Source organism: Triticum urartu, chromosome 1 (assembly GCF_003073215.2).
Source record: "Triticum urartu cultivar G1812 chromosome 1, Tu2.1, whole genome shotgun sequence".
In the NCBI taxonomy this organism is placed as follows: Eukaryota; Viridiplantae; Streptophyta; class Magnoliopsida; order Poales; family Poaceae; genus Triticum; species Triticum urartu.
Genome location: NC_053022.1, coordinates 486,132,505 through 486,155,770, shown reverse-complemented (window position 1 = coordinate 486,155,770; position 23,266 = coordinate 486,132,505). Strand labels below are relative to the sequence as shown.

The 23,266-nt window shown below is 45.5% G+C and overlaps 1 protein-coding gene and 2 long non-coding RNA genes across 5 annotated transcripts; 1 reads left to right on the top strand and 2 right to left on the bottom strand.

Moving 5' to 3' along the window:
- The first annotated feature begins 13,942 nt into the window (after nt 1–13,942).
- On the top strand, nt 13,943–15,521 carry LOC125536184. 2 transcript variants are annotated; one of them, XR_007294932.1, is made up of 2 exons: nt 13,943–14,297; nt 15,078–15,521. It is a non-coding gene; the product is annotated as an uncharacterized LOC125536184 (long non-coding RNA). The 2 variants fall into 2 exon arrangements; XR_007294931.1 differs by having other exon boundaries at nt 15,073–15,521.
- A 1,721-nt stretch (nt 15,522–17,242) lies between these two features.
- Nucleotides 17,243–19,046, bottom strand: LOC125536178. Of its 2 annotated transcripts, none has more exons than XR_007294928.1 (4): nt 18,733–19,046; nt 18,371–18,613; nt 18,161–18,274; nt 17,243–17,703 (listed from the first exon to the last, which is right to left on the bottom strand). It is a non-coding gene; the product is annotated as an uncharacterized LOC125536178 (long non-coding RNA). The 2 variants fall into 2 exon arrangements; XR_007294927.1 differs by having other exon boundaries at nt 18,435–18,613; nt 18,733–19,043.
- Nucleotides 19,047–19,118: 72 nt separating this feature from the next.
- LOC125536169 lies at nt 19,119–22,561 on the bottom strand. Its single transcript, XM_048699334.1, has 3 exons — nt 21,273–22,561; nt 20,404–20,476; nt 19,119–19,481 (listed from the first exon to the last, which is right to left on the bottom strand). Exons 1-2 carry the CDS (start codon nt 22,492–22,494, stop codon nt 20,445–20,447), a joined length of 1,254 nt encoding a protein of 417 aa, XP_048555291.1. The 5' UTR covers nt 22,495–22,561; the 3' UTR covers nt 19,119–19,481; nt 20,404–20,444.
- Between the last annotated feature and the right edge of the window lie 705 nt (nt 22,562–23,266).

The following is a 23,266-nucleotide window of genomic DNA, read 5'->3' as shown; positions in this document are numbered from 1 at the left end:
TGGTTTTGATAATTGATGACAACATATCTCTTATTGGACTAACATTTCTATCTAGCATGTTTCAGATAAGTTCAACAATGGAGTGGCATGGACTAAAGGTTGTGGGAACTCCTTCAAGATGCTTAGGACAAAGGATTGGCTAAAGCTTCAAGCTCAATACTCTTCATTTTACATTTTAGTGATCCAAGATCACATTGAGTCCATAGGAAAAGCCAATACTATCAAGGAGGGATGAGGTGTTGCTTAATGAGCCTCTTGCTTCATGTGCTTAATGATATGCTCCAAAATCCTCAGCTACTTTCCCACTTCCACATATGACCTAAACCCAAAGCCAAACTCGGACCTACCGATTATTCCTATCCGGCGCCACCGAGTTTCACCTGTCATAAGCCACTGCCAAACCCTAGCAATTCGGTTCTACCGATAGGGATCTCGGTCTCACCGAGATGGGATTGCAAACTCTCTGTTTCCTTTTTGTAACTTTTCGGTCTCACCGAAAGAGCGAATCGGTCCCACCGAGATTGCAGTGTAAACTCTCCGTTTCCTTTTTGTAACTTTTCGGTCTCACCGAAAGAGCAAATCGGTCCCACCGAGTTTACCTGACCAACTCTCTGGTTAGCTTATTACCAAACTCGGTCTCACCGAGTTTGTGTAATCGGTCTCACCGAGATTACGTTATGCCCAAACCCTAACCATATCGGTCCTACCGAGTTGCATGTCAGTCCCACCGAAAATCTCTAACGGTCACTAGGTTTACCTTTTCGGTCCGACCGAGTTTGTTGATTCGGTCCCACCGAGATTGGAAAACTGTGTGTAACGGTTGGATTTTGTGTGGAGGCTATATATACCTCTTCATTCGTGGAGAGAGCCATCAGAACACATACACAATTCCAACTCATATGTTCTGAGAGAGAACCACCTACTCATGTGTTGAGACCAAGATATTCCATTCCTACCATATGAATCTTGATCTCTAGCCTTCCCCAAGTTGCTTTCCACTCAAATCTTCTTTCCACAAAATCCAAATCCTATGAGAGAGAGTTGAGTGTTGGGGAGACTATCATTTGAAGCACAAGAGCAAGGAGTTCATCATCAACACACCATTTGTTACTTCTTGGAGAGTGGTGTCTCCTAGATTGGCTAGGTGTTACTTGGGAGCCTCCGACAAGATTGTGGATTTGAACCAAGGATTTTGTAAGGGCAAGGAGATCGCCTACTTCGTGAAGATCTACCGCTAGTGAGGCAAGTCCTTCGTGGGCGATGGCCATGGTGGGATAGACAAGGTTGCTTCTTTGTGGACCCTTCGTGGGTGGTTGCTTCTTCGTGGACCCTTCGTGGGTGGAGCCCTCCGTGAACTCGTGCAACCATTACCCTTCGTGGGTGGAGCCCTCCGTGGACTCGCGCAACCGTTACCCTTCGTGGGTTGAAGTCTCCATCAACGTGGATGTAGGATAGCACCACCTATCCGAACCACGGGAAAAACATCCGTGTCTCCAATTGCGTTTGAATTCTCCAAACCCTTCCCCTTACATTCTTGCAAGTTGCATGCTTTACATTCTGCTGCTCATATACTCTTTGCATGCTTGCTTGATATGTATTGTGTATGTTGAAATTGTGCCTAAAACTCCACTCAAACCAAAAAGGCCTAAAAATTGCAACTTTAGCACTAAGTGTCTAATCACCCCCCCTCTAGACACATCTACTTCTAGATCCTACAAGTGGTATCAGAGCTTTGGTCTCCATTGCCTTGGTTTAATCACCATTGGAGGAAGATGGATGTGTCTACCTTAGGGAGTCTTAGACATAGAGTGCCTATTCTTGATGGAGAGTATTTTCATGAGTGGAAAAATGAGATGCTTGTAATTTTCAATCAATATCATTTGAACAAGTATATTGCTAGCCCTTGTGCACCTCATATTGATCCTTTGCATCCTACCCTAGATGAAGATATTGACATGATTCACAATCTTAGAACTATTGAGCTCATTATTAGAGGATTGCCCAAAAATTTGATTGCTAGTTTGCCTACTCTTAATTGTGCCTATACTATATGGAAATTTCTTGAGGAACGATTTCCCGATCATTCCTTGAAAACTTTGGATGAAATTCTCCATAAACCTATTGCCTTGAGTAAGATGAACTCTAGTGATCCTAGTTTTGGTAATTGTCTATTTGAACTTACCAATCTTAAGAATGCTAAAGGAGATGTTGGAATCATTAGTGATATCATATTCGAAGCTATAAGAATTCATAAAAGTGACCACTTTGATGATCATTTATCTAATGAATTACCCTCTCTAGGAAATGATGAGTCACAAGATCATGATGAACATGGATACTATGATGATGATGATGATGACAGTGACTTCGATCTTGATGATGCAATGAGACATTTTGGTCTTATGGCAAATCTTCGGGGATATGAATCAGGAGGAAAGGAATGGGTTCTTGATAGTGGATGTACTGATCATATGACCGGAGATGAAGAGATGTTTCGTGAGCTTGCTGAAAATGACGGCCCTCGAAAATATGTCACCTTTGGTGATAATTCAAAGGGTAAAGTGGTTGGCCTTGGTAAGGTGGCCATCTCACATGATAGTTCCATTCAAAATGTCATGCTCGTTGAATCTCTCGGCTACAACTTACTTTCAGTATCTAGACTTGCTGATTTCGGTTTGAATGTCCTATTTACTGAAGTAGATTGCCAAGTATTTCGCCGAGACAATCATAAAATGGTCTTTACGGGTATGCGTAGAGGTGATCTTTACATTGTCGATTTATCTAAAAAGGCACAACCTAAAACTTGCTTTGTTGCTAAATCCTCAAAAGGTTGGTTGTGGCATAGACGACTAGGTCACGTTGGCATGAGAAACCTTGACAAGCTTATTAAAGGAAATCATATCCTTGGAGTTAACGATGTCATATTTGATAAGGATAGACTTTGCAGTGCTTGTCAAGCAGGTAAACAGGTTGGAGGAAGGCATCCCGTGAAGAACATCATGACCACAAGAAGGCCACTCGAGCTACTTCATATGGATCTTTTTGGTCCCAACGCCTACAAGAGTCTCGGTGGAAATTCTTTTGGTCTAGTTATAGTTGATGATTTTTCAAGATTTACGTGGGTGTTCTTTCTTAATGACAAGTCGCAGGTACAGAAGATCTTCAGAAACTTCGCTAGGAAGGCCCAAAATCAGTTTGACGTGAAGATCAAGAAGGTTCGGAGTGACAACGGAACGGAGTTCAAGAACGCAAATGTGGACACCTTTCTTGACGAAGAAGGGATTTCACACGAGTTCTCGGCTACGTACACACCTCAACAAAATGGAGTTGTTGAGAGGAAGAACCGGACGCTCATCGAAATGGCAAGAACGATGCTTGATGAATACAAGACGCCGAAGCACTTTTGGGCAGAAGCGGTTGAGAAGCTCGTCACGCAACAAATCGCCTATATCTTCACAAGCTACTCGGCAAGACGGCATACGAGCTTCTCACCGGTAACAAACCCCAAGTTGGATACTTTTGAGTATTCGGCTCAAAGTGCTACATTCTTGATAAGCATCATCGTTCAAAGTTTGCTCCTAAATCTCATGAAGGTTTTCTACTTGGTTATGGCTCAAACTCTCACACTTACCGTGTCTACAACAATTTCACCCGAAAGGTTGAAGAGACAGTAGATGTGAAGTTTGATGAATCTAATGGCTCGCAAGTAGAGCAATTGCCAATTGATGTAGGAGACAAAGACCCTTCAGAAGCAATCCAAGACTTTTCCATTGGCAAAATTCGTCCAACGGAGGTGAAGGAGAGTACTTCATCCGTCCAAGTGGAAGCTTCTACTTCACGACAAGGTGAACCAAGAATCGACACGGAAGCATCCACAAGTGGGACACACCAAGATGAAGAAGACAAGGAAATGCATCAAGACGAACATCAACAACCTCTTTCTCCACCACGACAAGAGAACGACGACGTCAATAATGAAGAAGGCCAAGAAGAAGAACAAGATGAAGAAGATGTTCAACGAAGACCCAAGCAAAAGCTCTCACGAGTTTGAGCAAGAATTGCCAAAGATCATCCCGTCGAGCAAATCCTCAATGATATACAAACCGGGAGAATCACTCGCTCAAAAACTCGTTTAGCTAACTTTTGTGCAAACTATTCATTCATCTCTAGCATTGAACCTATGAAGGTTGAAGAAGCATTGGAAGATCCGGATTGGATAAACTCTATGCATGAAGAGCTAGACAATTTTGAGAGAAACCAAGTTTGGACATTGGTTGAGAAGCCCGACAACAACCACAACATCATTGGTACCAAATGGGTGTTTCGCAACAAGCAAGATTAAGATGGACAAGTGGTTCGCAAAAAAGCACGTCTTGTCGCCCAAGGGTACACACAAGTCGAAGGTATGGACTATGGTGAGACATATGCTCCCGTTGCTAGACTTGAGTCCATTCGCATCTTACTTGCCTATGCTAATCACCATAATATCACCTTGTACCAAATGGACATTAAAAGTGCTTTTCTAAATGGTGAAATAGAGGAGGAAGTTTATGTCAAACAACCTCCCGGCTTTATCAATCCTAAGAAACCAAATCATGTTTACAAACTTCACAAAGCTCTCTATGGTCTTAAACAAGCTCCTAGAGCATGGTATAAATGCTTGACCAAGTTCCTTATTACAAGTGGTTTTGATATTGGTAAAATTGATTCTACTCTTTTTACTAAAAGGTTTAATGGAGAACTATTTTTATGCCAAATTTATGTCGATGATATCATATTTGGTTCAAGTAACCCTCTCTTTAGTGAAAAGTTTGGAAAGCTAATGTCAGAGAAGTTTGAGATGTCTATGATGAGTGAACTCAAATTCTTTCTCGGTTTGCAAATCAAGCAAACTAAGGAAGGTACATTTGTCTCTCAAACGAAGTACACCAAGGACTTATTCAAGAAGTTCAATATGCAAGAATGCAAAGGTATGTCTACACCCATGCCTACTAGTGGACATAATGATTTGACCAAAGATGGTGAACCGGTTGATCAAAAGGTTTATCGCTCTATGATTGGTTCATTGTTATACCTATGTGCTTCACGTCCCGATATTATGCTAAGTGTGTGCATGTGTGCACGATATCAAGCTGCTCCTAAAGAATGTCATCTTAAGGCTGTGAAAAGGATAGTGAGATATTTAATCCATACACCAAATTTTGGCATTTGGTATCCTAAGAGGTCTTCTTTTGATCTTGTTGGCTATTCCGACTCGGATTATGCCGGAGACAAGGTTGATAGAAAGTCCACTTCGGGTACTTGTCAATTTCTTGGTAGATCTCTTGTGTCTTGGTCTTCCAAGAAACAAAACTCGGTATCCTTATCCACCGCCGAAGCGGAATACATTGCCGCTGGTTCATGTTGTGCTCAATTACTTTGGATGACCCAAACTCTTAAAGATTATGGGATCTATGTGAAACATGTTCCACTACTTTGTGACAATGAAAGTGCTATCAAAATTGGTCATAATCCTGTACAACATTCTCGAACTAAGCATATTGAAGTTCGTCATCATTTCATTCGAGATCATGTTGCTAAGGGTGACATTGATCTTAAGCATGTTCGCACCGATAAGCAATTAGCGGATATATTTACTAAACCTCTTGATGAGAAAGTGTTTTGCAGGTTGAGAGGAGAATTGAACATCATTGATGCTTCGAACTTGGAGTAGAAACTCCATTGGATACATGCAAGACATGAGCTTATGACTAATCCATGATATATCTCTTATGATAACTATCTTATGTCTTGGATATATTTGCACCTTGCATGTTGTCTAACCCATGTAGGTGCTTGATTGAATCTAATTCCATGAGATTGCGACTCACTCACATCTTGAGCAATCTCTACATCACCAAGACTCTACACAATGGTGGTTGAAGACAAGGAAGCACAAAACCATTCAAACATATCCTTTGACAAATTCTATGTTGAGCTTCATGATTGTCATTTTTGGATACACAAGTGCTCTTCCTTGCAAGAACTAACCCATGTAGGTAGATGAACTCAAACTCCAAGTGGTGCTCCCAACTCTTGATGAGCTACATCAACCTTGAGCACCCACACAAGTTCAACTACATGAGCAAGAACCACACCACCACCCAAGGTATGTTATTCCATCTTAGAGAAGCTTTACTCCAAGACATGAGTCAAAGCAACTCAACAAGATGTGAATACATCAAGATGCTTAAACGAAAAATGGTAACCCCATTTTGAGCTTAAACGATGAGTATGACCTATGATCAAGTGTTCTCACTTGACTCCTAAGTCAATATACTCTAACATAGGTGACTATGTCACTGCCCAACTCTAGATGAAGTTCTCTTGTGTTCTTTCCTGTGTTATTGCATTTGTCTCATGCATGTTTATTTTATTTCTCTTTTTCAAAAAAAAACTTCATCTAGATCTTTCAGTTTCTTCTCTTTTCTCTTTGTTTCTGTTCTGCAGTTTCTGCATTCAATTCCTTGCAAATCCTTCAGGTAATTCATTGCAAATCTTTGTGAGATCCTACATGTCTAGTGAGCTGAAGTGACAAATGTTTTTCTCTGTGTAAACTCGGTTTCACCGACTTGTAATTTTCGGTCCAACCGAATCCTTTCGGTACCACCGAAACATTCCACTCGGTGCCACCGACTTCGCAACAGGAAAAACAATTTGCCACTTGTTCTATATTTCTTCTGATCCAGCTCTACTCAATGAATCTTGTCCTCTTCAAGCATCACAGTTTTATCCATTGCTTTGTGCTGAGTCTCAAGGACCAAACCTATACGATGGATTCCAGAAAGCCCTTCTTGTAAATTGATGTCAAAGGGGGAGAGAGAGATCACATCAAAGCTTGTAGGAGAGAGAGATCACATCAAGGGAGAGAAAAAGTCTCAAGGACCAAACCTACAAGAGAGAAAGTATTAAGGGGGATAGAGAGACTTACAGGGGGAGAGAATACTCAAGGATCCCAGATGTCCCAGATGCTTGATGCTTGATGTTCAAGAGGAGAGATGTCACATGTCTTTTTAGGGGGAAAGACATGTTCATTTGTATCTTTCAGCTCTGATTTGCTGTTCCTTATCTTCTCCCAATATCCCATGTAAGATTCTGGGGGAGCAAGACACCTAAGGGAAAGAAATCAGTCAAATTCATTGCATATCTTTATTCTTGGGGACATGTTGAATCCAATGTGGTACCTTGTACTCACTCTCTACATGTCATCCCAGTCTTGGTATTCTTGTGGTTTCTTTTGTTTGCTCTGGCTAGTGGATGTACCTGTGTTATCTAACTTTGTTTGTGCAGGTTCATTCCATCCTAAGCCAACTCAAGACCATAAGGTAAGTATATGCATCAAAATCATGAGTATGAGGAGTTCTTACTTATGTACATACTGTTTGCAAGAAGGACTCATGAGCATGAAGGTATTTTCCTTGATAATCTTTTGCTCTGATGCATATGGCCAAGATACATGTAACACATTGCCTACTCTGTCATGGTTATACTCTCACATGCCTCTATATTTTATATTTACATGAGTGCATACATGTAGGGGGAGCCTATGCTTGTTACATGTCCTTCCAAAGCTTTACTTCTTGTTCTTTATATCTTTATCTAAAGCTTTGATGTATGTTGTCATCAATTACCAAAAAGGGGGAGATTGAAAGCACAAGTGCTCCCTAGGTGGTTTTGATAATTGATGACAACATATCTCTTATTGGACTAACATTTCTATCTAGCATGTTTCAGATAAGTTCAACAATGGAGTGGCATGGACTAAAGGTTGTGGGAACTCTTTCAAGATGCTAAGGACAAAGGATTGGTTAAAGCTTCAAGCTCAAGACTCTTCATTTTACATTTTAGTGATCCAAGATCACATTGAGTCCATAGGAAAAGCCAATACTATCAAGGAGGGATGAGGTGTTGCTTAATGAGCCTCTTGCTTCATGTGCTTAATGATATGCTCCAAAATCCTCAGCTACTTTCCCACTTCCACATATGACCTAAACCCAAAGCCAAACTCGGACCTACCGATTATTCCTATCCGGCGCCACCGAGTTTCACCTGTCATAAGCCACTGCCAAACCCTAGCAATTCGGTTCTACCGATAGGGATCTCGGTCTCACCGAGATGGGATTGCAAACTCTCTGTTTCCTTTTTGTAACTTTTCGGTCTCACCGAAAGAGCGAATCGGTCCCACCGAGATTGCAGTGTAAACTCTCCGTTTCCTTTTTGTAACTTTTCGGTCTCACCGAAAGAGCGAATCGGTCCCACCGAGATTGCAGTGTAAACTCTCCGTTTCCTTTTTGTAACTTTTCGGTCTCACCGAAAGAGCAAATCGGTCCCACCGAGTTTACCTGACCAACTCTCTGGTTAGCTTATTACCAAACTCGGTCTCACCGAGTTTGTGTAATCGGTCTCACCGAGATTACGTTATGCCCAAACCCTAACCATATCGGTCCTACCGAGTTGCATGTCAGTCCCACCGAAAATCTCTAACGGTCACTAGGTTTACCTTTTCGGTCCGACCGAGTTTGTTGATTCGGTCCCACCGAGATTGGAAAACTGTGTGTAACGGTTGGATTTTGTGTGGAGGCAATATATACCCCTCCACCTCCTCTTCATTCGTGGAGAGAGCCATCAGAACACATACACAATTCCAACTCATATGTTCTGAGAGAGAACCACCTACTCATGTGTTGAGACCAAGATGTTCCATTCCTACCATATGAATCTTGATCTCTAGTCTTCCCCAAGTTGCTTTCCACTCAAATCTTCTTTCCACAAAATCCAAATCCTATGAGAGAGAGTTGAGTGTTGGGGAGACTATCATTTGAAGCACAAGAGCAAGGAGTTCATCATCAACACACCATTTGTTACTTCTTGGAGAGTGGTGTCTCCTAGATTGGCTAGGTGTTACTTGGGAGCCTCCGACAAGATTGTGGAGTTGAACCAAGGAGTTTGTAAGGGCAAGGAGGATCGCCTACTTCGTGAAGATCTACCGCTAGTGAGGCAAGTCCTTCGTGGGCGATGGCCATGGTGGGATAGACAAGGTTGCTTCTTTGTGGACCCTTCGTGGGTGGTTGCTTCTTCATGGACCCTTCGTGGGTGGAGCCCTCCGTGGACTCGCGCAACCATTACCCTTCGTGGGTGGAGCCCTCCGTGGACTCGCGCAACCGTTACCCTTCGTGGGTTGAAGTCTCCATCAACGTGGATGTAGGATAGCACCACCTATCCGAACCACGGGAAAAACATCCATGTCTCCAATTGCGTTTGAATTCTCCAAACCCTTCCCCTTACATTCTTGCAAGTTGCATGCTTTACATTCCGCTGCTCATATACTCTTTGCATGCTTACTTGATATGTATTGTGTATGTTGAAATTGTGCCTAAAACTCCACTCAAACCAAAAAGGCCTAAAAATTGCAACTTTAGCACTAAGTGTCTAATCACCCCCCCCTCTAGACACATCTACTTCTAGATCCTACACTAACTCAATGCAGAAATAACATTTGAACTAGGCCTTACCTCGTACGGCTCATCTTCATCAGACTCATATGGGTAGAACCCAGTCTTGTCCCACTTCCTCTTGTTGCCCACAAGATCCTCCTCCTCCTGCTATATTGTCAAACAAGCACATCAATTACAATGAATTGAATTGCAGTTCACAGAATGTCATTACAAATAAAATTGTGAATGTGAACCACATTGGTATGTTGCAAGTGACCAAATGCTTTCCTTATAAATACAGAATCTAAGCAATCAATCAACAGACAAATGATGTCCTTCATAAATGCTAATGAAAATGCAAGCTGGATTCTTGACATTCTCTGGATAAACCCAACACTTTATTTTTGAGGGAATTACCCCCCCACACACACACTACTTAGTGGAAACATATAGTATATTTTGTTGCTAGGATCCTGCGTTGGAATGTTTACTTCACACTTTACATATAATATATACTAATTACAGAAGCCAACTACAAATTTTAATATGCACAAATTACTGTTTTTGGGACAATGCAGCAAAGCTCCTACACATATTAACATAATGCAGTAGTTAATTAGGTACAACTTCAACTATAAATGCATACATCTCCAACAAACATCTAAAATTTCATTACTTACCTAAACAACAATAAATTATACTATAGATGAATCTTGTATCATCTAAATCAATTCATTGGCACATCTTAATTAATGCATTCCAAATCAAATATGTTTCCATCCAGTATCATTGAACCACAGATCAAATCAAATAATCATAAATGTCAGCAGCATTGAACTACAGATCTAATAATCATATGACATCTATCTGACCTTAAATTCCCCCTTAAATAAGGTATTCATCCTCATACTAATTAAATGCTAACAAGCAAAAATTCAACTACTAATCTAATAAGCATCTGAAAAAACCCCAAGATACTTTTATCTCTGAAGCAACGGCATTGCAGAGGATGTTCAATGCTGTCCACATCTCTGAAGCAACGACAAAATTCCTCTACTAACCCAAAGTAAATAAGCATAGACTGCCCCTTCTCCTCGACCACGCTTCCCCTCTCCTTCAGAAGCCCCAATCCAGCACAAAAAATCCAGCCCTTGAGAAGCTCTTTTTGATTAACATGACAACACCCAGTACATGAGCACATCCTTCACTATATTTACAACCAAACTAATGCACCATCTAATCACCTCACGTAGACAATTTCTAAAAACACAAGGCCATGCACAACCCATCTCATAGCCTCTGTCTGACAGGCATCAATCAATCATCAAATAACTGCAACTATGACAACATGCATCAATCAAGCATCTAAGAATTGCAACTATGACAGCCATAATCCCTAGAACTAAGCATCCATTTAATTAATCATCAAGCCAAAGAACTAAAGCAGGCACCAACCCAAACCAATACAGAAGTATATATTTGACTCCAAACACCTAAAGAATTGCAAAAATTCCACTACTAATCTAATAAGCATCTGAAAAAAACCCCATCCCTCAATCTGGCTACTTCTAACCTAATCTAATAATCATATGTGGTCCACCATTCTTGCACGAATCAAATACAGGAAAACCCTAATGCAGAGAAAACCCTACCTCCAACAAATCTAACCAAGCAAAGTTCTGGCCACAAACCCTACAATCTAAAAACTACCAACTAAAAGTTAGCAGCAGATACCTTCTGCTCCGCTTCCTCCTCGCCGGAGCCGGCCTTCACCTTCTCCACCTCGTGCGCCTCGCCAGAGCCCGCCCCCACCTTCTGCGCCTCGCCAGAGCCCGCCTCCACCTTCTGCGCCTCGCCAGAGTTGGCCAGAGCGGGCGCATCTGGCTGGACCGCGCCGCTGCGGCCCGCCCCCGCCTTCTCCAGATCTCCAGCGGAGGGAGCACCGCGCTGGACGCCGGCACGCCCCCTCACAAAGGTGCCCGCAGCGATCTGCCGCGCCTGCTCCACCAGATCTACGCCCCAATCAGGGCGCTCGCCTCCTGCGTCCGCCATTGCGATGAAGAGGATGCGGTGAGGGAGACGAGGAGGTTGGAGAGGAGAGGGAGTGGGGAGTGGAGAGTGGAGAGAGGGAGAGGATGCGGCGGGGGGAAATGGTGGGCGATGCGGCCGGAGGTGGTTGCCGTCCACATTTATATGATGGGACAGTTTTGGCAACTACCCGTGACACGTGCTGCCCCACGCGCAGCGGCTTCTTTTTTTTTGCGGGGGGCGCGCGGGCACGGACGGCTTCACGCATGCACGAAAGGCCGCCGTATACGGACGGGCATACGTATATAGCCAGGCATACGATCTAACCGGGCCCGTACAGGCCTTCCAGGGATCTTCGACGGCTATACGCGGGGGCAACAAAGACGATCGTGCCCCTCGTTATGAACCGTTTTTGTTCATCCTGACCGTTGATGTGTTTTCCCACCCCGCGTTCAGCCCGGGGGGAGCACCGGAGCAGAAACGCTCGGCAGCTCGACGAAGGAGAGCTCCGGCCGGTCGCTGAACGGGTCGGCAGAGATTGCGCCCCAGGCCAAGTCGACCCACCACAGGCGGCCGCCGAATGCCAGCGCCTCCTGGTCTATGTCCATTCGCCCCTGGCACGGGGAGAGCGGGACGTTCTCCCACTTGCCTGTTTCCGAGAGAAACCGGAGCATGTGGTTCCCCTCCTGCAGGTCGGCGACGGCGAACTTGCCAGGCGGCCCGTGCCCGCGATCGGCTTGGGTGAGGAGCCCCATGTTGGGGCCGCACATGACGTCGGCCTCAGGGTCGGAGCCGGAGTCCGGGAGGCGGCACAGCTCGCGGGTGAGAGGGTTGCAGACGAAGCGCGTGACGCTGGGGACGTGGGTGGGGTCGAGGCCGTAGAGATGCTGGCGCACCCGAGCGGCGCCGGGGGCGACGAAGCGCAGGTCTAGGCAGGAGAGGAGGAGGAGGCCGTCGCCGCTCGCGGCGGAGCCGGAGCCGGCGAGCGACTGAACGACGTCGCCGTAGGGGCCGGGGCTGCCCCTGGTCTTGACGAGGCGCTCCGGGACGCATAGCTCGGAGACGTGCGGTGGCTCGGCGAGGCGCACGTCCGCGCTCGCCGCTCCGACGAACTCCGCCGAGCGGTTGATCATGGCCCACGGGAGGTGCGTGGAGGCTGTGGCGAGCGAGCGGTGGAGGCCGCCGGACAGACCTAGGAGGCGGCGGCGGAGAGGCATCGGGCGACGCTGGGTGCGCAGGCTGAAGTGGGGAATTTTCTCGCTTGGGGTGGAGAGAGGGGAAGATTCTAGGTCCCGGCTCACATGGACTGGGTGCACGCCGACCACTTTCCGGGGGGGGGGGGGGGGGGGGGGGGGGGGGGGGGGGGGGGGGGGGGGGGGGGGGGGAGGAAAGTGGCGTGTGGTTCTTCCACCGGGAGAGAGCTCTCGGGGCCACACGTCAGTGATACGGTCCATTGTGGTGTAGTCCACGGACCAGCTTTCGCATTTTGGACTAGCGAGGCTTCATCGAGAAGCCAAGGAGCGGCGCGTTTGAGCAGCTGTTTCCCATCGGCTGCCGTTTTCCCGCCAGAACTCTACTAGTGGTCTTTCTCCCGCCAAAATTCTGCTCCCTCCGTTTCTAACTATAAGTCTTTTTAAACATTTTAAATGAACTAAAACATACGAATATATGTAGATATATTTTAAAGTTTAGATTCACTCATTTTGTTTCGTATGTAGTCACTTGTTCAAATCTCTAAAAAAGACTTATATTTAAAAACGGAGGGAGTAGTATGTTGGGCATCTAACCTTTTTCTTTCTTCAAAAAACATATTCCGCAGACGTGTCAATGGACGAGTAACTCTATCTAGACGCAGCTTCGGTGACTTCACGAAGCCAAGTCTCATCGTGACTTACCCCCCTTCATCAGCCATCCATTAAAGATCCAACGTACAAAATTTACTGAACTAAGTTTTTTGAAGTGATCTGAAAAATTGAAAAAAAATCCAATAAATCATAAATGTTTCGTTTTGTATTCTGTGAAAATATCAACCCATTTGGATGTATCGTTTCTGAATAAACATGTTTATTTATATGAGCTCAAAAGGCTATTTAATCACAAACCATACATCCAAATGGGTTGAGACTTTCCCGGAATACAAAACGAGACAAATCAGCAATGCAGCGTCAATGGTTATTTGGAGCAAATCGTCAATGCAGCATCAATGGTTTAAGCAAAGATATGTAAATATACAACTGTTACAGTGATTGGCGATTTTAGGAGCCGTCCATCCAGCCTAATCTGACGGTAGGAAAATAGAAATTACGAGGAGTTACAAAACTAAAATTACGAGAAATTACATATAACAGCGGGACCGTTACAAAATTTTGATGGGGCCAGTTAGTTACTTCGAGGGTAGATCCGTCAAGAAAATTCCCCATGGCAATGTCATCTCGCGATCCCTCATCTCACGAGTAGACACTCATGGGCACCGCAGGCGGAACCTCGCACCGCGGCAGCCCTGGAATACTACCGTCCAAAAATTGCCCGGCTACCTCCCGCAGCGCCGGCGCGGGGATCTGGGCGACGGCGGCGGGGCCAGGTCCTGGAGGCAACCCCGGCTGTGCTTGGTTGTAGTGGTCGCGAGATGGAGCCGCGGGCGCGAGGACCTGGGTTAGGAGCTGGTCGTAGACGCCGGCGCGACGACCTAGGCTTGGTCGTGGTGGCCGCTCCCCCACGACCCTGCCGACGCCGGCGCGAGTTCCTGGAGGCCAACCCCTGGCTGGGCATGGCGTAGTGGTGGACCAACGGAGCAAGGTATCTCCCTGCTCTTCTCTTCCCCCCTCCCTGCCTGCACGTTCAACGTCGACCAACTACTCCTTTCACCACCTTCAAATAAAGATTCAGTTAGTAGTTGAGCAGTGACCACGCCTAATGTAGCTATTGCAGAACATGGTTCGTATTGTTACCCTGAAACTCTGAATCCTGTGTTTGGTGTTATTTGATCAAGCTGACAGTTAGCAATACCCCTCTGCTGCCATGACTTTCACAGTTGCCAAGGCCTATAAAATTCTCATTCGGGAGACTACAACCATTCCTGCTATTGCCTGGCTTTGGAAAGCCTGCACTCAACTGAAACATAAATTCTTTTTCTGGTTGTTGATTAACAACATGCTGAACACCACAGAGCTCCTTCGAAGGAAAAATCTACAAATTATGCTCTGGGGAAGAAATTCCTACAGGTTCGGGTCAAAAAACTAGTGAAAGTGAACTCCTTTTTTATGTCATAACCCATACCTTATTTCCAATAATCTTTCATAGCCACAACCTCCCAAAAAAATTTGTATCATAGCCACATGTCGAGTTCTACCGAAGTATTAAATGTCTTTCACTTATAGTGCCAAATACCAGTTTTGATGAATGTCTTTTTGTAAGTATCCATACTTTTGTAGACATCTTTCTTCAAGGATAACTAATGTATCCTAATCAATGTACTCCATCCGCCTGAATTTACAAGGCTTATTTGATTCGTCTTTACATTAAAAATAAGTTGGCAAAAAAAGGAGCATTTCAAAGCTTGACATTATCTTAGAAAAGTCACAACGTAGGGGGAGCAACGTCGTCATCAACTTTGAAGGCCACGTTGTTGCAATCTTCCAAATGTGCTAGCAGCAAAAAAAGATGAGTGCATGTTGTTAATCTTCTTGAAACAAAACTCTCCTTTTTTCAAATTGCTTTACTAACCATTCTCTGTTTTTCAAGGATGAGTAAATTACAGGCAAGCAGGAACCAACAGCTGCTTCTTCCATCGATTCTGCAATCCCCGGTCCATATTTTTGCTGATAACTATCCATCAGTTCCTAGTTTGTATAGAGGCTGAACTTCTTGTTTCAAATACTTGGAGAACGCTTTTGATCCAGTGGCAACTTACGGGAATAATAATGTATGTTATAATGTCACTGAAGGGAGTTTCACAGTTTGTATTGTATGTCATGGACGCTGTCAGATTATGGTCAATCCATTTCATGTAGTTTACTTTCATTTCTTGCGAACATATGTCATGTACAATAAATTTTAGAGTCCAGACAGGAATCTAGGAACCAATGATGTTTATCGAGTGAAACAAATTGCATTATGGCATGTTTACAGGGATCAAATCTCTGCGATGATGCTCGAATTGAAGTGGTGTTTGTTCAGACTAACGCTATCAACATACATGAGAACAGAGTTTCATACTTGAAGTGAGCAAGGCATGCTCCGAGGTACATCCCCTAAGCCTGAACTAGCGAACGTTGAACGACTGAAGACAAGTGCCTGATTGCGGGGTGTTCTTTTCGCCGCCCCGCCCTCCCATCAACCTCTCCCCACCGCCGTGCAGCAGCCGCCCCGGCCATCCCTCTAAATGTACTAACCCCTTGAAATTCTTCGGCGAACCAGCACCACCCCCACCCCAAAATAGACAAGGGGGGGATGCTACTCCCTGTTCCACCCCCTGCACCCTAAGATGGGCCCGAACGACTAAGATCGATACTTGTAAGCTCGAACGAGTAAGATCCATACTTATGAGCTTGAACGAGTAAGATCCATACTTGTGTGCCCGAACGCCTCATAGTGGTACTTCCGAGTCTCGACGACTCAGAACGGTACTTGTGTGCCCGGAGAAGTAAGGACGATACTTTTGACCTCAGAAGACTATGATCGGTACTTGTGAGCTAGGACGACTCCCAGTGATTCGTAGTGGTATGTGTGGGCCCCATGACCCAGAGTGATTCGTAGTGGTATTTGTTAGCCCGGACGATCCAGAGTAACTAGTAGTGGCATTGGTGGTCCGGACGACGTAAAGGAGCACGAGGTAGTATTGGTGGCCCAACCCATAGTGGTACTTGTGGGCACACAATTAGCACTATGGGTAGTTCGATCCCACGACTACATATGCGTCGTTTGAACCCAGAACGACAAGTATGGGTCGTCCAGGTATACAATCACTACTACAGGTCGTTTGAACTTAGAACTTCAAGTATGGGCCGTCCGGGTCCACAACCACCACAATGGGTCGTCCAGACCCACAACTAGTACTATTGGTAGTTTGATCCCATAACTAGCACTAAGGGTCGTCGAACCCAGAACTACTAGCATGGGTTGTCTGGACCGACAACTAGCATTACTGGTCATCCGGACCCACAACTACCTTAACAAGTAGTCTCGACACAACTAGCGGAGTAGATCGTCGGGTCCCTCGACTAGCACTTCAGTGTGTCTTGACACAACACTATCACTACGGGTCGTCCAGGCGACTAAGATCGGTGCTTGTGGGTCTAGAAGGACTAAGGTCAGTTCTTGTAGGCTTGATCTACTAAGATCTGTACTTGTCGACCCGAATGACTCAGATCGACATTTGTTGACCCGAACAACTAAGATCAGTACGTGTGGGCCTAAATGACTAAGATTGATACTAGTGAGCCCAAACGAGTAAGACCGGTACTTGTAGGTCCAGCCGACTAAGATCATTACTTGTGGGCCCGAATGACTAACATCGGTACGTACTTCCGTGTGTTTTCACTCATGTCGGGACGAAGGGTATCCTTAGTGACATTTACTTTACAATTTTGGAATGTTTTTCTTTCGCAGAACAGGGATCAAATCTATGACAGAATTGTACTTACCCACCAAACATTATTCTTTGCTTAGCGGAATTGTGATCTCATTGTATTATGCACCAGCAAAATATATAACGAGGCAATGACAAGAATAGGCGTGCAATCTAGCAACCCCAACTTTATGAATCTTCAGGAGCCCCAGCAATACAACGCCCAACAAGGTCATGCGCCCGTCTAAATTTCTGTAAACCACAAGGCGAGCAATACAACCCCCAATACACACACACAAACCCACAAAAAAATGCCAACTCGTTACTCTGCCACATTTGAAGAATACAATCAAGCTACATGGATGGAAAACCACACGGCCTAGTTCATCAGAACAATGCTGCTCATATAACCGTAAGATTAGGCATTTGCTATAGTCAGAAGAAATGATCCAATAATGCATCTGCAAGAACAAGAAACTGCGGCGTCACTCGCCCATCTCTGTAGAGATAGTAGCAGGGAAACCTGGTATGATCCCAAATACATCCCATTCAGATCAGTTTCCACATCACCAACACTATTTCCAATCTTCATATGTACATGACCTCAAAATGCCGCCGTTGAAACAAGGCCCTGCACTGCAACGTCCATCATGGACGCCCACACAGAACATTCGTCCTACTTTTGGTCAGAAGTATTAGTAACATTTTCCTAAATAAATGAGGCAGCAACCTTGTAAATCCGTGAAGTCCAACTCTACTAAGTTCCACTCAATACAAATCAATAGGAGTAGATATTTTAAACGAAAGATAGATCCCCATTCCCTAAGAACAGCAAACATCATTAAAGGACGTTTGTACTGAAGTATCACATTCTGATGGCAAAATTTCATTTGCTCTCTACCCACTTTCAAGGTCCAGTCTTATTATCTTTGAGCACTAAAATTTGTAGAAAGCATGATTAAATAAGCTATTATATGAAGGATATAGATGCACTGCTCAGGCTTCATGGCAAGTAAACTGTAATCACTAGCAGAATTTGTTACAGAGAATGGAATACTTGAAGAAAATAATACTACCACAAAAATAGCAGTACCTAACAGCGCATGATACAAAAGTTGTAGATTAGATCGATGGCAAGGCCAGTTCAGACTGTTATGTACACGAACCATATGCATATGCCCACACAATCGGGACTGTTTCCATCATCCTATACCACAAAAACATGATTAGTTACAGAGAATAAAATACTATTCAGCTGGGATTACAACTTGATAATAGGACCACAACCGCAATAGTTCCCTACCACGAAACCCCTTGTAGCTGAAAGTTTGCTGCCATCATCTCCTACACAACATGTATGCACCTACCTTTAGTGTGCGGGAAGGTCGCCGGCGGCGCTGACTAAGGCAGTAGGGTATCCGACGTATGGTGTAGAGCAGCAGTTCCATTAATTAGACGTGCAAGCAATCCTTGTGAGCAACGATTTATACTGAATCCCAAAACATGAAAATGTAGAGCAGGAACTGAACTGGGGATTGATTAATTCCTGAAAAAAGAACAAATTTTGGTGTTTTCCAATCCTCCATTACTCAAAGTTGAAGCCAACATAAATCAATCAAGAGCTGAAGACGAGGTAAAGAAAAAGGGGTTGTGGGGGAGAGGAACCTGGATGGCGGTCTGGCCGCAGGGGTCAGGGAAGAGGCCGGAGCCGTTCCACGCCTTGGCGACGAAGTTCCCGATGATGGCGTACAGGGCCGGCCGGCACGCGGATTGGATGCGCCACGACCGGCCGGAACCTTGGCGGAGGAGTGACAACAAGGTCGCGGACTGCCGCTTCTCTTTTGGATCGGGGTCGCCGCGTGGGGATGATCTAAACGGCGCACCAAGCTACCCGTCTACGAGCGGGATGTGCGGCGGCTATGCGGAGAAACCGATTCATTCGTGCGTGGGGACGGCCTCTGAACATGCCGTGAGGAACGGAAACGGACGAGCGACTCAAGTACTATTATACCCTTTTAGAAAAAAATAAATCTTAAAATAATTTTCCCAGATCCAATGGCTAGAAATAATCAGAGGTGGAGTTACATGAAATTATAAATCGTAAGTCCCCAATCACTGTAAAAGAGCTCATGTAAATATGATATCGCACAAGAGTAACATGTCCAAGCACCAATCCTTTCTAGGAATGTATTTTCTAGCTAGTAAAACACGACATACACGATGCTCATGCCCGTTACTTGCTGACTGATTTAGCAATTTGACTGCAATGCTCTGTTGTGAACCCATAGTCTGCAAATTCTCCAAGTTTTCCCTCGATGAGATACAGTAAGTTGATAGCAAAACTCCATCAAACCAAGACTTCTCCAGATTTCCCCCAAAATGAGACCCCACCATCAAGGATTAGACACCACCACCTGTTAGTTTTAAGAAACATGAAAAATAAAATTAGAACATTAGGGACATTTGAACAGACACGTCAAGAGAATGAGTGATATGGAGAAGAAATTCAGAAAACAGACACGCTACTACAACCCCATCAATATCTATTTCTCAAATTGATACAAAACAGTGAGTTATCGTCCAAACACGTTTATTTTCTATCCAAGACTTGATTGCAGCTGAAAAGTACACCACGATCAATTTTAATAAAGATCAAGCTTCAGTTTCAGGATTTAATCAGTTGGTCATACCGTTTTAGGAAAAAGTAGAGACAATGGTGATCATGATGACAAGGCTAGATATATATATATATATATATACACTTCATGGTTCTAATACAGTGGTGACCGGACGAACAAGGCTAGGCATCCTTTATGCCTTGCAGTTCAGAGACACTAATACACCTAGATGGAGGGATGTATAAGTTCATGCTAACACAGGGACCGGTAATTTGGCAGCCTGACAAGTCGCTGCCACAATAATATATATGAATGGAATCCTTCACACACACAAAAGTGAATGGACGAACAAGTTCAGGTAGCACATAAAAACCATTCTATGGAGTAGGTGTGTTTCTAGTTTTAGCCAGCAAATATTACTAGTTGCGTAGAAACACCAATTACAATACAACCAACGAGAAACTGGTATTAGTGATAGCCAGATGTTGGACAACTAATACACAGAAAAGCAGTTGAAAAGAATTGTAGTGATTGGCAAATATGTGCACGACGTTTGCTTTCAATCCATAAAACTGCATGAATGGCGTAAGAGATACTGCTTGTAACAAGAATGCAGCATCCTAAATAGGTGAGTGGATGAGATACCACGAACAATGGATCAACAAAGAAGTATCAGCTAAAACGAAATGACGAGAGTCATCAGCTGGTAAATTGCTACCTTCGTCTCTTCTACTGGATGTCTGAGCGAACCAACACGTCTTACAGAGTCTTGTGTTTCCCGGTGTCCTTACCTGAAAAGTGTTAATTTGATCAATGTACAAGAATTTGACAAACAGCAACACTAGCACAACAGAATTACAAGTTTACAACAGTATAGATTTCTGTGAATTGCATACAAGAATTAAATAGCAAAAAAAAAAGGCATGGTAACTACAGCAGATTCCCAAGAATTCAGCAGTGCATTAATAACCAATAGCACAACAATAGTTACGTAGAGGATAACACTTGAACAGTATAGAGGAGTTACTAAAAGGATACAACAGATTTAAATCCATAAGTTAGAGAGATGGAGATAAAATTTAGAGCACACAGTGTAACATCAAAGCAACCAAAACCTTGCAAAATTTCCATTCAAAGTATAAATCAATTACATTACCGTGAATATGTTCAAAGGAAACATCTTTATAGCCAGGACAACAGGAGGAAATGACAACAGATGCAAAAATTTCTCCGTGCCCATGATCTATATGAGCTTTGCAATCCCAATTGTTACCAAACACATGGTGCATAAATAATTGTTAATAAACACGATGTATCTCTAAATTTTTAGCCATCTGGTCATGAGACAAGCATTATCTCTATTGGACGATTTTGACATAATGATCAAAACAGATCCACACTAGGATAAACAAAATATATTGTGCCGAAGATGACCCACAAAGCACCTTAGGCATTATGCACCTAAAACTGAAAGTATAGCTGACAAGTACTCTCTCTCTAAACTAATATAAGAGCGTTTAGAATACTGAAGTAGTGATCTAAACGCTCTTATATTAGTTTACGGAGGGAGTATGTAATATAATATACCTGCAGAAGGGATCCGGCTCGATCCAAGCCACGGAGGAAGAACACATGGTACAGAGAAGTCATTTCCATACAGATAACTCCCAATCACCATCTTCATGTTCATGTCCACGACGATAACGTGTTTCTTGTCAAGCGTGAGGTACACCACATTGGCGTCAAGTGGGTCAAGAAGCTCAATTTGTGGCGTCTTCCCCGCCGGTAAGGGCAGCCATGGGTGGCATCCATCCGCCCAGAGCTTGCTGAGCGCCACCCGGTGCTCCAGCGTCCAGCCGGTGGCATCCTTGTCGAGCACAAAGGAGCTGAGCAGAAACGGTTCCTTTCGAGAGACCTCGACGTACCGCAGCCGCCCTTGGCTTGCATCCACGCGCCGGTACTCACTCCAAGACACCTCGCCCTCGGCTTCAGGCAGCGGGCTCCTTGCAGGCAGCACGCTGCCCCTCGGCAGCTCGATGAAGGAGAGCTCCGGCCGATCGGTGAAGGGGTCGGCGGAGACTGCGCCCCAGGTCACGTCGACCCACCACAGGCGGCCGCCGAACGCCAGCGCCGGCTGGTCGATCTTCATTCGCCGCGCAGACGGGAGGTGGCACGGCGAGATCGCCACGTTCTCCCACCTGCCCTTTTCCGAGAGAAACCGGAGCATGAGGTCCCCCTCCTGCAGCTCGGCGACGGCGAACCTGTCAGGCGGCCCGTGGCCGCGATCGGCCTGGGTGAGGAGGCCCATGCGGAGGTTGAAAAGCGGGGAGACCTCGAACTTGGTCACGCGGTCCGGGAGGCGGGTTATCTGGCGCGTGAGAGGGTTGAGGACGAAGCGCGTGACGCTGGGGACGAGGTCGGGGTCGATGCTCTTGAGCGCGTCGGTTTGGGGTGGCAGCCGCAGCGGGCGGCCGACCTGCCTGGCGACGATGCGGGCAAACAGGCGCGTCTCCGCGTAGACGAGGAGGAGGAGGCCGTCGGCGCTCGCGGCGCAGACGGCGCCGCCATGCCCTTGCACGAAGTCGTCGTCGGGGTCGGGGAGGGGGCCGGTCTTGAGGAGCTGCTCCGGGACGTACACCTCGGAGACGCGCGGCGGCTCGGCGAGGCGCACCTGCGCGCCCGGCGCCCCGACGGTCCACGCCGAGTGGCACATCGCGGCCCACGGCGGGTGCGAGGCGGCGGTGGCGAGGGAGCGGCGGAGGCCGCCGGAGACGGCGGCGGAGAGGCGTAGGAGGTGGCGGGGCGGCATCTCGCGGTCCTGACGCCGGTCGGCGGCTGCAGGTGGGGATTTCGTTGTGGTGGTGGAGGGGAAAGTGGCTCGGTGCACATGGAGTGGGTGCACGCAGCATAGATAGATACCAGGGAGGTGGCAGGACGGAAAGCAGCGTGAAGTTGTTCCACTGGCTACTACACCGTGAGGGCTCACCGGGCCCGCACGTCAGTTAGATAGGTTGAGGATTGGTGCATGGACCGAGTTCTGCATTATGAACAGCCGTACCATCGCACAACTGGCTGGACCTCGGACGTCACCATTTTCCCGCCAAAAACCTCACCGGACCTTTTTTTAGCATCAGTATAGACACAAGCGTTCATATACACGCGCATACACTTACCCCTATGAACGCACACACATACACTCTACCCCTATGAGCACCTCTTAGAGACTGAGCCGGCATATCATCTTGAGATTTACGAAATCACCGTAGGCACCTCGTCGTCGACGGGAACGTCTCCTCCCACTGAAAGCGCATCGCCGGAAATCCTGAAATAAATTCAGGAATAATGCGAGCACCAGAATTTGAACTCTGGTGGGTTGGGAATACCACTGTCCACCTAACCAACTCTGCTTTTTTTTTGAAATGAAAATTCACCGGACCTGGTGCTGGGCAGCGCGGAATCGTTCCTTGGTTGTGCGTTCGTTTGTTTGCTGGTTGTATCCGCTGCGGTTTTCTTTGTTTTTTTTTCTATTCTCTTTTTTCCCATTTTGGTTCTTTGTTTCTTCTCCGGATTTTTACGGTTTC